This window comes from Mytilus californianus, unplaced genomic scaffold (assembly GCF_021869535.1).
Source record: "Mytilus californianus isolate M0D057914Y unplaced genomic scaffold, xbMytCali1.0.p SCAF_4, whole genome shotgun sequence".
NCBI classification, from domain to species: Eukaryota; Metazoa; Mollusca; class Bivalvia; order Mytilida; family Mytilidae; genus Mytilus; species Mytilus californianus.
The window spans coordinates 104908114-104920123 of record NW_026262690.1 but is presented as its reverse complement, the minus strand read 5'-3'; the positions used below and the strand labels follow the sequence as shown (position 1 = coordinate 104920123).

At 31.5% G+C, this 12010-nt stretch overlaps 1 protein-coding gene across 3 annotated transcripts in view; it reads right to left on the bottom strand.

Annotated features, from left to right (window-relative positions):
• The window catches only part of LOC127738976 (cleavage and polyadenylation specificity factor subunit 2-like), a 172385-nt gene extending 160376 nt beyond the window's left edge, over positions 1 to 12009 (bottom strand). The window contains exons 1-9 of one of the 3 annotated variants that reach the window (XM_052250475.1): positions 11897 to 12009; positions 9622 to 9833; positions 8496 to 8655; positions 7883 to 7988; positions 7008 to 7137; positions 6276 to 6391; positions 4001 to 4089; positions 2444 to 2542; positions 933 to 1055 (exon numbers count right to left, since the gene is read on the bottom strand). In XM_052250475.1, coding sequence (XP_052106435.1) covers positions 933 to 1055; positions 2444 to 2542; positions 4001 to 4089; positions 6276 to 6391; positions 7008 to 7137; positions 7883 to 7988; positions 8496 to 8655; positions 9622 to 9770 — 972 coding nt within the window. In that variant the 5' untranslated portion in view covers positions 9771 to 9833; positions 11897 to 12009. Of the gene's footprint in view, positions 1 to 932; positions 1056 to 2443; positions 2543 to 4000; positions 4090 to 6275; positions 6392 to 7007; positions 7138 to 7882; positions 7989 to 8495; positions 8656 to 9621; positions 9834 to 11542; positions 11565 to 11896 lie in introns of those variants that run through there. The other 2 variants (XM_052250476.1, XM_052250477.1) reach the window with 2 other exon arrangements.
• Position 12010: the final 1 nt, after the last annotated feature.

Below are 12010 nucleotides of genomic sequence, written 5' to 3'. Positions count from 1 at the left end.
AGGTGGGGCATAAAAATATAAAATCTACTTTAACTTTAAGGTAACATTGAAAGTCCAAATTTTCTTGCAAAGTGGAAATCAGGTGACATTTAAACAACTGGACGAGATGGATGATGACTGTCACTGGGAGAAAAATTTCCCCAACCATTCAAAAATAAAAATTGAAAGTAATACTTAAATATGTATCGACACTTTCTATATATATTTTCCATCCCCAATACCATAAAAAATATCTAAACTAATTTTTTCACTATTCAAATGGTGGCAAGTTTCTCTTTAAAATACTATTTGCTACTAAATACGATTCTCACAGAAGTCTGCCATTCATTGTCAATCATAAAACAAACTGTACATATTTTCTCAAGATTTGCATTAAAAAATCTTTTATATTTCATCCTAGTTAAAATATTTTCAGTCAAGGGATGAATTCTTCTTACCTCGAAATCAGTACTGCTTGCTCTGTTGATTACATTTATACATCTTGTGAGGTCACTTTACTTCTGGTGTTGATCAGCAAATTTATCAAACATTTTAACATTTCAAAGAAACATAACAATTGCCTACATCAGGGTTCTCGGTCATAAAACTTTACTCAGTACTCAGAGCAAACCATTTGCGCTCAAAACACCAATTCAAGTGTTTTGATTGGTTGATTTCTTAAAGTTTTATGGATGCAAAGACTGGTGCAGGAATCTTAGCTCCTTCAGCCAAGTTGTAAAAAAAATTTGACATCAAAATGCAAATTTATTCTCCCTATATATATATGTTTGGTTCTTGAATCGCCTTGCTTAGCAAAGGAGAACACTGTTATGGTATTTGTAAGCTATATTTCCTCCCTACATCGATATCTTGTGAGGGAATTGAGTTGGTTATAGCTGTGTTTAGTTACAACTTTACCATTTTCCTAGGATGATATGTAAAAATGTGCCTACCTTAGGTTCAGGAATCTTGGCTAGTTCAGCAAGGTTATGACACAATCTGACATGTTTAAGATTATATGGGTTATTTCTGTTTTCTTCAAATGATCTTAAAATTTTGTCACTCATCCATTCAACCTGAAAGGCATAAAATTTCTTAGAAAAAATTGTAGCTAATGAGTTGAAATGACTAGAATTCTATTTTGTCGTTTTAAAGAAAAAGTTTGTCCCAATATTTTTATTAATTTACAGTTATGGCAGTTATCTTTACTAAGCCTTTCAACCAGTTGAACTGTGAGGTATTGCTATAAGTATTTGGTAATTAGGAAGGTGATGAGTGATAGATGTAATTCAGTTAACAGGATTGCATGAACGACCAATCTGAAAATGCATTACATTGTAAAGCATGCTTACGAGAAGCTGGATTCCAAATATCAGGAAGCTCTCATTTGTAGTTTTTAAGAAAATTGCGACCAAAATGTTATGCAACAGGCAGACAGAGGTAAACCAGTATACCCTCCTCCTTTCAAGGCAGGGGTGTAAATATTTATAACAAGAATGTGTCCATAGTACACGGATGCCCCACTTGCACTATCATTTTCTATGTTCAGTGGACCGTGAAATTGGGGTCAAAGCTCTAATTTGGCATTAAAATTAGAAAGATCATATTATAGGGAACATGTGTACTAAGTTTCAAGTTGATTGGACTTCAATTTCATCAAAAACTACCTTGACCAAAAACTTTAACCTGAAAAACTTTAACCTGAAACGGGACAGACGGACGGACGGAAGTACAAACAGACGCACAGACCGAAAAACATAATGCCCATAAATGGGGCATAAAAATATTTAAAGAAGAGGACTACCATAGAACCATTTAACAATTATGCCAAAGTGTGAAATCAGTAGTAGACCAAAATCATCTTTCTACATCAGTTTCAATTGAGATACACACAATATGTCTAGACTAGTAAAAGAATTTTTAAATGTACTGTTCCCTCTTTTCATCCAGAAAATGTTGTAACAGTTATCTCAAGTACAATTCCTCTCCTCTTGTTCAGCAAATTTTGTTAAACTATTTGAAATTTGTTTAGAGTTATCTCCCATTATATGTAGTTGTAAAGCAACATTTATTTATTTTTCAAAGTTTTATTCATTTCAAAAATTCCTTCAATTTAGAAAATTATTTTCAAACTCAAAATTAAGGTGCATTTCATGATTATATTTTGCTGCATCTTTTTATCGTTTATCAACAATATATAGTATCTCCATAAAAATAAATGGTGATGCTTATCAAAGAACAACAACTCTTACACAAATGGGGAGACAACTCAGGTTTCATGTAAATCAAATGAGGTCTAAATTGGATTAAAATAGAGTCATATTGACTGAAGTTAACCAAGGGTTTAGAGTATACATTGTTAAATCTTTGACCAACTTGTAATTTTGCAAACACTACATCATTAAAGCAGACAGTATCTTATTATTTGCTTGTGAGTATGTATATTACTTGACCTTTGACCTACCTGTGATTTAGCAAACTCCACAACATTAAAGCTGACATTATTTAATAAGGCTAGAGAATATGGAGATAAACCTGACTCTGTTGTTCTCCACATTTGATCCTATAATAAATAGAAATCATTATTTAAACATTTAAAAACTAAATACACTTTTAATCTTTTATGGTTCATTAAGAAAAATGTATAGCTCTTACATCCATCACCCATCTAAATCTAATTAAAAATCTGATTATATTGCTTTCTAAAAATATGTCACTGCAATCCACAACCCTCATTTATTATTCATTTTTAATGCCTTGTGACAATTCCATGCAATTCTTTCTGGAACAGTCGTTAATTGGACCATTAATCAAAGAAGCATATGCAGGTGTAATTACAGCAATATTTCAACCAATTCCCAGTGGTAATTAATTTTAAACTAGGAAAATAGTTAAGGTATTGTCAAAAATAAAGTGATTAAAAAGGAGTATTAAAGTTTAAATTCCCTTGCTTCATAGCTTAGAATTTCAACAGGACCTTAAAATAGTTTGATAGGACTTATAGGCAGGAATTGATACTTATGTGAGAATATTATACAGTTATACATCTATCTAAATTCTTTGGATTAATGAAATATAATTCAATGAACAGTGGTACTTGTCATGAGTATATTGCCTATTAGCAATACTGAATATACATTTTAGGGAAGTGATTCTAATTAATATGAAATAAATGGTATAGAGTTCAATAAACAAAAGTCTACAAAAACAAATATCAACATCTCTGATCCCTACAAGACATTCATTTAGATCTGAGTTTTCTTGTGATGATATTAAATTATGGTTCATTTTTTAAGGGGAGACAACTTTACTGCATATAACAAAAATCTTTTACAAAAAAAACATATGTGTATCAATCTCCATGACTTTTCTTACTTCATTGGCTCAAAAGTCATCATTGAAAGTAAGATATTAATACCAAAGAAATGGGAATGTATGAATTTAAATATAGGAATATAGCTATAAAAATGAGAATGGAAATGGGGAATGTGTCAAAGAGACAACAACCCGACCAAAGAGCAGAAAACAGCCCAAGGCCACCAACGGGTCTTCAACACAGTGAGGAAATCCCGCACCCGGAGTCCGGCTTCAGCTGGCCCCTAAACAAAAATGAGTACTAGTTCAGGGAAAATGGACGTCACACTAAACTCCGAAACATATAAATGAAATAAAATTAAAAAACATACAAGACTAACAAAGGCCGGAGGCTCCCGACTTGGGACAGGTGCAAAAATGCAGCGGGGTTAAACATGTTTTATATTTGTATTTAAACTGAAGGTAACAGATTTACCTCAGGGAAACAGAAAAAAATTAGATTTGATCAAATATAACTTGGAAATTCTGATTGAATTCTAAAACCAAATGGGAAAACAGTAAAAAGGAATTTGAAAACATTTTTTTTCAATTTTGTGCTGTTTGGAAATATAGCTTAAACCATGCCCTTTTTTGCACATAGGAATAATATGTTTCAAATTTTGCATTATCTTATTTAAAAAATACTACAGTTAATATTATTCCTTACCAATAACTGAACCAATTCAAGCATTCTGCCAGCTGTATCCACAGCAACCAAAACATTACCATCATTTCTCATTGTCTGAAGAATGGTAGCTGAAAATATATCATTTATAATTATTTATTATAAAATTAATATAGCAAAAACTATTTTGTATAAAGATTGCAAAAATAATATTATAATAAACCCTTGAAAAAAGTGCCTGCTTGCATCCGACACTAGGTGCATTTGACTTATAACTAGCGAACAAAATGTGGTGTTATTGGCAACATGACTTAGTTTTATTGTCCATATTTGCATTTACTTATTATATTTTCTGTGTTATCAATATATTCAATCTTACATCAGGCCTCTACAATAACTTTTTTATAAACTTGTCCAATAGGACAAGTACATACCAAAACTTACTTGTCCGAATGGAATTGTAACCATTGGTAACTTGTCCAAACAAAAGTTCTTAATATTACCCTTTTTTGCATTTTAAGTTGATTCAACGGAACAAAATGAATTAAAACAACAGAATAGAATTTGATTTATATCTCTTGATATCCTTTTCAAAACTATATGAGTCGTGAACAACTGAATCTAGTTATGTCACAGGACTTAGGTTCTATTTTCATCAATGCCAAAGTCTCATCAGACTCTACACATGAGGCACAGTCTGTAGGTATATCAGTCTAGTACACTCATTTGGTTTCTGTCCTGGTCTGTTATGTTGATAAAATATTGATTATATGATTAATACCTTACTTCAATCAGCTTTGTTTTAATATATTAAAATGATTTTTTTCAAACACAATCAAGTATTGTTTTGTCTACATATGATCAAATATGATTTTATGAATATTATGGTCAATAATTTTTTAATTTTCATTTTAAAACGTTTTTATTAAATAAAATTAATCATATTTATTATAAAGCAATGAAATACGGTAGGGAAACGAGGTACATGGTTTGTCTCACAGGAACTCAGTTAGCAGATTAGTATTTTGTTTATCAATGTTTTTCAAATCTTTTTTTCGTATTTCCTGTCTATTTGTATTACTTTATTTACGTTTTAAACGTTGGCATCAATATATAATTTTCTTTGTTTTCTAACAATTTGCAGTTAACTATTTAAATTTTTCAGTATACGGATATGGATAGTAACATTAGTAAACTGCACATTGCTAGAAAACAAAGAAATATTGATGCCAACGTTAAAAACGTTAATAAACGAAAAAAAGATTTAAAACATTGATAAACAAGTCTTAATCTGCTAACAGAGTCCCTGTGGTTTGTCTTGGTCCCTGAATGTCTCCTACGGTGCCGAACTGTCTATTAAACATGGAGGGGATTCGTTTTCGTGCTGGTGCCGAACTGTCTTGTTACCTTGTCTAAAAAGCGCATCGCTGATTCTGATCCGTAATACTGGTTTCGTAATACTGGTTTCGGAGAAAACGCGTTTTATCTGTTATAAAGTATCTGACTAAGAACCAGTTTTAAATTATTAATCGCAAGTAAATATGTCAAATTAAATTAATATTAGTTTTTATCTTCTTTTCTTGTTTTTTGTTTATTACTTTGATCATTAAAGTTGGATTTAATTTATTTTCTACAGAATGATTTTACTTGTCCCGTCGGACAAGCTTTATATGGCTTTTACTTGTCCGACCTTTTTTTCCTCTGGTACCGGACAATCGGACAAGCGTTATTGTCGAGCCCTGTACATGTACATATTCCTTTGTCATGAATATAAATGATACCTTGTGTGGTTCAAAAAGTATAGCTTGCAAAAAAAAAATATAAATCAATGGAGTGGGATGGAAAGTTTTGTGTACTATGATTTTTAAGACAATATGCAGTTCTCATTCTTAAAAGTGTTGAATGTAAAATATGTCATTATAAAAAAGAGAATTTACTATAAAATAAGGGATGTCAAAACCAGGTTTTTATTAAAGTAACTCAGTAAAAGGCAAAAACTCCTCAACAGCAAAATGTCACCCAAACCATCATTTTGTAGAACAGCTCTCAACTTACTGCAAGAGAACGATTAAAAATGCTATCTTTTAAATAAAATAAAAAACCAAAACTCCTCGACGATAAATGTGAAAATCATGAATATCAAACATGACCTAAATTTTGTCATCAGTAACAACATTTTAAAATTTGAAACGCATTGGTTGAACCATTCATAATTTATTGGACAGATGCCCTGGAAACTAGTTTGTCAAGTTAAGATTTCATATTTACCCAAGTAATACCTATTTAGCAGTAAAACGTAAACAATATCCCAACTTACTCATTAACTGTTCATCCCTGAGTCTTCTTCGAGACTGTATATATGTAGCATTGAAAGCATCTGTGATTAGCACTGATGATCTAGTTATTGTATCTAATACACAACCATTTAAATGTCTGTAAAATATACATTGTTTTTTATCTAATATATTAGTATATATTTCATATTCTAATTGAACAGGCTGAAAAGTTTGGTGGTATAAATGTAGCAGTGAACCTTATCCTTTCAGAGTAAATTCACTTGTGTGGAATATCCATGACTAATGTAATAAATGCTATTAGGAGGAAGATATACACTTATCCTATGACTGATTTTTTTCAAGCTTTCAAATTAGTAATATCATGAATATAGTCTTAAATACACCTTTCAAAGCACATGATTTTGCTTTGTACTAAATTATCAGAAATACTCCCATAAAATAGATTTATGTCAAAAATCTTCTTTTTTTTTCTTAATGACAGATGACATAGAAAAAATATTTCTGTATTGCAACTATAAATTTCAATGGTTTTCCTTTTTTCCCTTTTCTTTTCTTTTCTCTCATTTTTTTTATTTTGTGCAATCTCATTTTTTTTTTATTTAAATCATTACCCTAGTTTTCATAACTATTATGACATTTCTATAAGACATTGTTTTAGAATTATTTTCAGTTTTAAGTCACAAAGAAAAAAAAATACAAACTTCTGCCTAAATATCATAGAATAAATAAATAGATATTGTTTATACAATAACCTTTCTTTTTTATGATTGTAATCTATGGCATAAATAATCTCTTCCTCGCCATCCTTAACGATTCTCCAAATACTACCACCAATCATGTGACCTGCAGGAAGTGGCGTGATCTGTATACCATGACCTTTACCTACAAAGAAAAATTAATTAAGTAAAACTCATTCTTAAATCATACAGTATACTTAGCTTCAATTTGTCTCTTTTAACATAAGGAACACAATATTAAATTTTGACAGCAATATTTGTATGTATTTTCTGAAATCCTAATAAGCAAGCTCACAATTTTGTACATTTCTACCGTATTTCATATATTGTTATTTTTAATCTAAAATTAAAGTGTCATGGTTTAAAGGGTAACTAATTCATTTGAAATGCCATAGCTATATAAAAACAAATAGGTAAACTACTTTCTTCTAGCTGACACAAAGTTTTTCAATGGGTGATTTCTTTCAACAATCACTTGAAAAGAGAGGCGAAGGATACCAAAGGGATATTCAGACTCATAAGTGGAAACTAATCTGACAACCCCATGGCTAAAAAAGAAAAAGACAAACAACAATATGAAACTGTAACATCATAGTTTTTATCTTATACCGGGGCCTCGGTGGCCGAGTGGTCTAAGTAGTTACTACTGTAATCACTAGCCAGTCAACACTGAGGTTGTGAGTTCGAACCCCGCTCGTGCGGGTGCACTCGACTCCAATGTTAATTGACTAGGATTGTCAGTTTTCCTATCGAAGGTCAGTGGTTTTCTCCGGGCACTCCGGCTTCCTCCATCAATAAAAACTGGCCGCCACGAAATAGCCCAAAAGCGGTGCTTAAAAGTGGCGTTAAAACACCAAAAATCAAAATCAAATCATTTATCTTATACCCACCTTTTAAATGAACTGTTTGTGAATATTTGAGTTGTATGATTTTATCAAAGGCATGGTCAACATCATCTAATGTGAAAATCTCAAAATCTGTAGTATTGTGACGTGACTGTAATAAAAAAATCGATATTTTTTATATACATTTCAGCATCTGTAGATGAATCTGACAAGTATGGTAATATTGTCGTACTCAAAAATTTCAATCCAAAAAAAAAAATTAAAATGTACTGTCCACATATCAATCTATAGTGTCTTTAGATTAGTCACAGGACATTTGTGTTTTTTTACCTGTAGCACAAAAGGACATTTGTGATCTGAACATGACTGACATTTGCACTTTAAACTTTGAAATACCTTTGCGCTCTTTACCTGTTAAATCAACTTTCGTTCATTGCTTAACATTAACACAATCATGAAACACATTTTTCCAGAGGTTATTGATGTGTAAACTGGGCCACTACCTAATACATAATGATTATAACAAAAGTAATAATATAATATGATAACTTTATATGTTACAGCTTTTTATTCATTGGATATTTTATCAACAAAAACTACAATCTTGAACCAAATTTCCTACTTTTACAATATAAAACATTTAAAAAAACAAACTTACCTGATAGAGATCATACATAAACATTTGTCCCATTTTATATACAGGAACTGTTGCATATATTGGACAACTTAGTCCTGCCTTTCCTACCATGTAAGGTAATGCACCAAGGTGAGCGTGGTCTGGGTAACTCAGTAACACTGCATCAATCTGATGTAAGTGTCTGAAATCATCAAAATAGTTCACTTATCGAAACAAAAATTAAAATATTCAAGTACACAATAAAAAGTATCAAAGTTTTACCTTAAATTTTGTCTCGGTAGAATCGCTAATCAAAATTCCAAGGATAGGTTTATTAATGACACTTGTTTGTATTATATTTATATGCTTCTGTCTATACATTTGATACACCACCAATATCAGAATTCCTTCTTATAAATACATCGGACTCGGACTTCTCTTGAACTGAGTTTTACTGTGCGTACTGTTGTACGTCTGTTTTTTCTACATTTGCTAGAAGTATAGGGGGAGGGTTGAGATCTCAAAAAACATGTTTAACCCCGCTGCATTTTTGCGCCTGTCCCAAGTCAGGAGCCTCTGGCCTTTGTTAGTCTTGTATCATTTTTAATTTTAGTTTCTTGTGTATAATTTGGAGTTTAGTATGACGTCCATTATCACTGAACTAGTTTACATATTTGTTATGGGGCCAGCTGAAGGACGCCTCTGGGTGCGGGAGTTTCTAGCTGCATTGAAGACCCATTTGTGGCCTTCGGCTGTTGTCTGCTCTATGGTCGGGTTGTTGTCTCTTTGACACATTCCCCATTTCCATTCTCAATTTTATCATACCTATTGGAATCTTTGAAGTAGGAGAAATCTTCAGCTTTCCCCATTTACCATTGTAAGATGAGCAAACAACACATTAATTCATAAATATGCTTAGCGCATGAGATATTTATCAGTTCACAATTGGTCACAAGTTGAATATTTTTCATTATTTGAATTCTTTGATTAGTTAATCAATTTTTACAAATTTGTTAACATAATAGTTTCACCCTAAAACAATAAGCCTAAGGTATATATAATCTTCCCATTGATAAAGATGCACATTTAATGCTAGAAACATCATAAAACAAACAAAACTGAAGACAGCAAGCATCAATAAAAAATTTCTGTAATTTGATATACTAACCTTTTTAACTGTTTTATAAAATCCATATTAAAGTCTTCATCCCAGCCACAATCAAGAAGGAAATGGAATTCATCCACTTGCAGAATGTAACAAGGAGGAGATTCATCATGTGCCCCTGACAGTGGCTGCAGTCTAATAATAGATGTCATGTTGATGCCTGTGCTTGTTTAAAGTTGATACGGGCTCATTAATCAATCTGTCATCATTTACATCTGAAAAAAAATTTACCAAATTCATTTGAAAATCTGAAACACACAAATTGCTTTGTTGGTTTTTTTTCATGGTATTGTTTGTACACTCCAAGGTCTTTTTCACAGGAAACAAATATAATTTTTCATGCCCCATTGTCATGACAACTATGATTAAGACATTATTGAACATTACATGACATCTAAGTATTATTTTCTTTTGTTTTATTGTTTTTGGGTTGCTGTCTTGATGACATACATGTATACCCCAACATCTCCTTCAACCAATAGCCAAAGCTGACTTAGATGTAACTTTCTTTGGTTTTTTTTTAAGGTGGTACATAACACTACAAGGAGATAACTCTGTAAAAATCAGCTGAATGTTTTAATCATGTTCTATTGTTAATGAAATATTAAGCTTCTCAATGATCAAAATGAGTGTTTGTCAAACTGCTTTATTTCCAATGAAATTTTTCCGATAAAGTGTGTGGTTTGAGTTTTCTGAAATTTTTATATTTTTGTCAAAAGGGTCAAAGTAAATATTTTGTCAAAATTTTATGAAAATTAAACGAGCCAAATTAATTTTAGTCAAGGTGTTTGGTACCACCTTAATTGGGTTGCTGTGTCATTGATGTATACCCACCCCACATCTTCTTTTATCTGTGTCTTTGATGTATACCCACCCCACATCTTCTTTAATCTGTGTCGTTGATGTATACCCACCCCACATCTTCTTTTATTCAAATTTAATTGTACAACACTTTGCAATAAAAGTTGTCAATGTAAATTCAATGTCTATTTTGGCAACCTTGAATTGTTGGGTTGTAGTCTCATTGATGGCTTAAACTCTTTATGACAGGTAAAAGTTGCTGGGGTATAGTAGAATGAATCATACATTTTGTTAATTATAGCCTTTTGACTTCTATAAATCTTCAGAAAATAATTCTTAAAAATTCATTTTTGCAAATAAACATTTTTTTTCTTGATGTATGTTAATGTATGATATATACGAACTCTGACTATGAATATCATAATTTTAGGCCAATAATAAAAAAAGTTACCCATTAGGTCTCTATGTTACTCCTATTTTTTTAATATAAAATACTTGACGGACATGATGGAGTAAGTATGAATAGTGTAACAGCCTTCCATTCAAAACAAAAACATATTGCTTTATTTAATGTTATTAAACACAATTGTTAGCAATTCAAAACATACTTTTGTTTGAAAAAATCTTTGAGATGCAGCAAAATTTGACCAATGTCAAATCTTCAATTCATTCAGATCTAGCTGCACAACCATAGCTCTTATGGTCCTTACATGTATGATATTTTTTGACAATTTGCATAGGTAGGTACAAATTTAATTCAGACCACAAGCATGGCAAGGCAAGGGAATACCACCTTAGCACTTACCATGCAAAAATGCTTTGAAAAATAACAAAAAGGTATAGATGCCTGAAAAATTTGATTCTTAAAAAGTATTAATGTGATCCTTCAATTTTCCATGAAGTCTCCCTGTTGGGGCTTCCCTTCTCCCAGAAGTCTCCCTGTTGGGACTTCACTTCTCCCTGTTTGGTTGCCAGGGAGAAGTCACTTCTCCCTATAATTCAGAAGTGTGGTGACCCCTGCAACCTGAACCTGTCCATAAGGGTTCATGTTCAGATAGTCTTTGTGCATATATAAATTTACCATTATAAAGATTATATATATATAAATATTATATATTCTTACAATTTTAATTTCATTTGATATGTATTCTGTCATTCATCGGATTTTCTTTCTTTGTTTGTTATAATCTTTATGCCTCTCGAGGCCCAAAAATTGCCAAAATTGGACAATAAAATTTATCTTATCTTATCTTATATGCAGCATATTAGTAATCTACCACCCATTTCAAGTGACACACTAGCACTTTTATTACAACATCAAAAGAAGATTGACAGATAATTAAATAACAACTTTACCATCATCTTACTAAATGTTTTATCAACTTAAGAAATTTTCATCATATTCATGTTTTCAAGGCAGTTTCTGGGTCTATGGATGGATAAAACTATTTCTTTTTATTAAAATACTTGATTTCACCTTTTACTGTTTTTGGCTGTGTAACAAGTGCAAAGTAAATCGAATAAAAACTGTATTTAGGCGGCCAAGAACTGAAGAACTCACGTTGGTTTGGTTTTTAACCGGATGTAAACT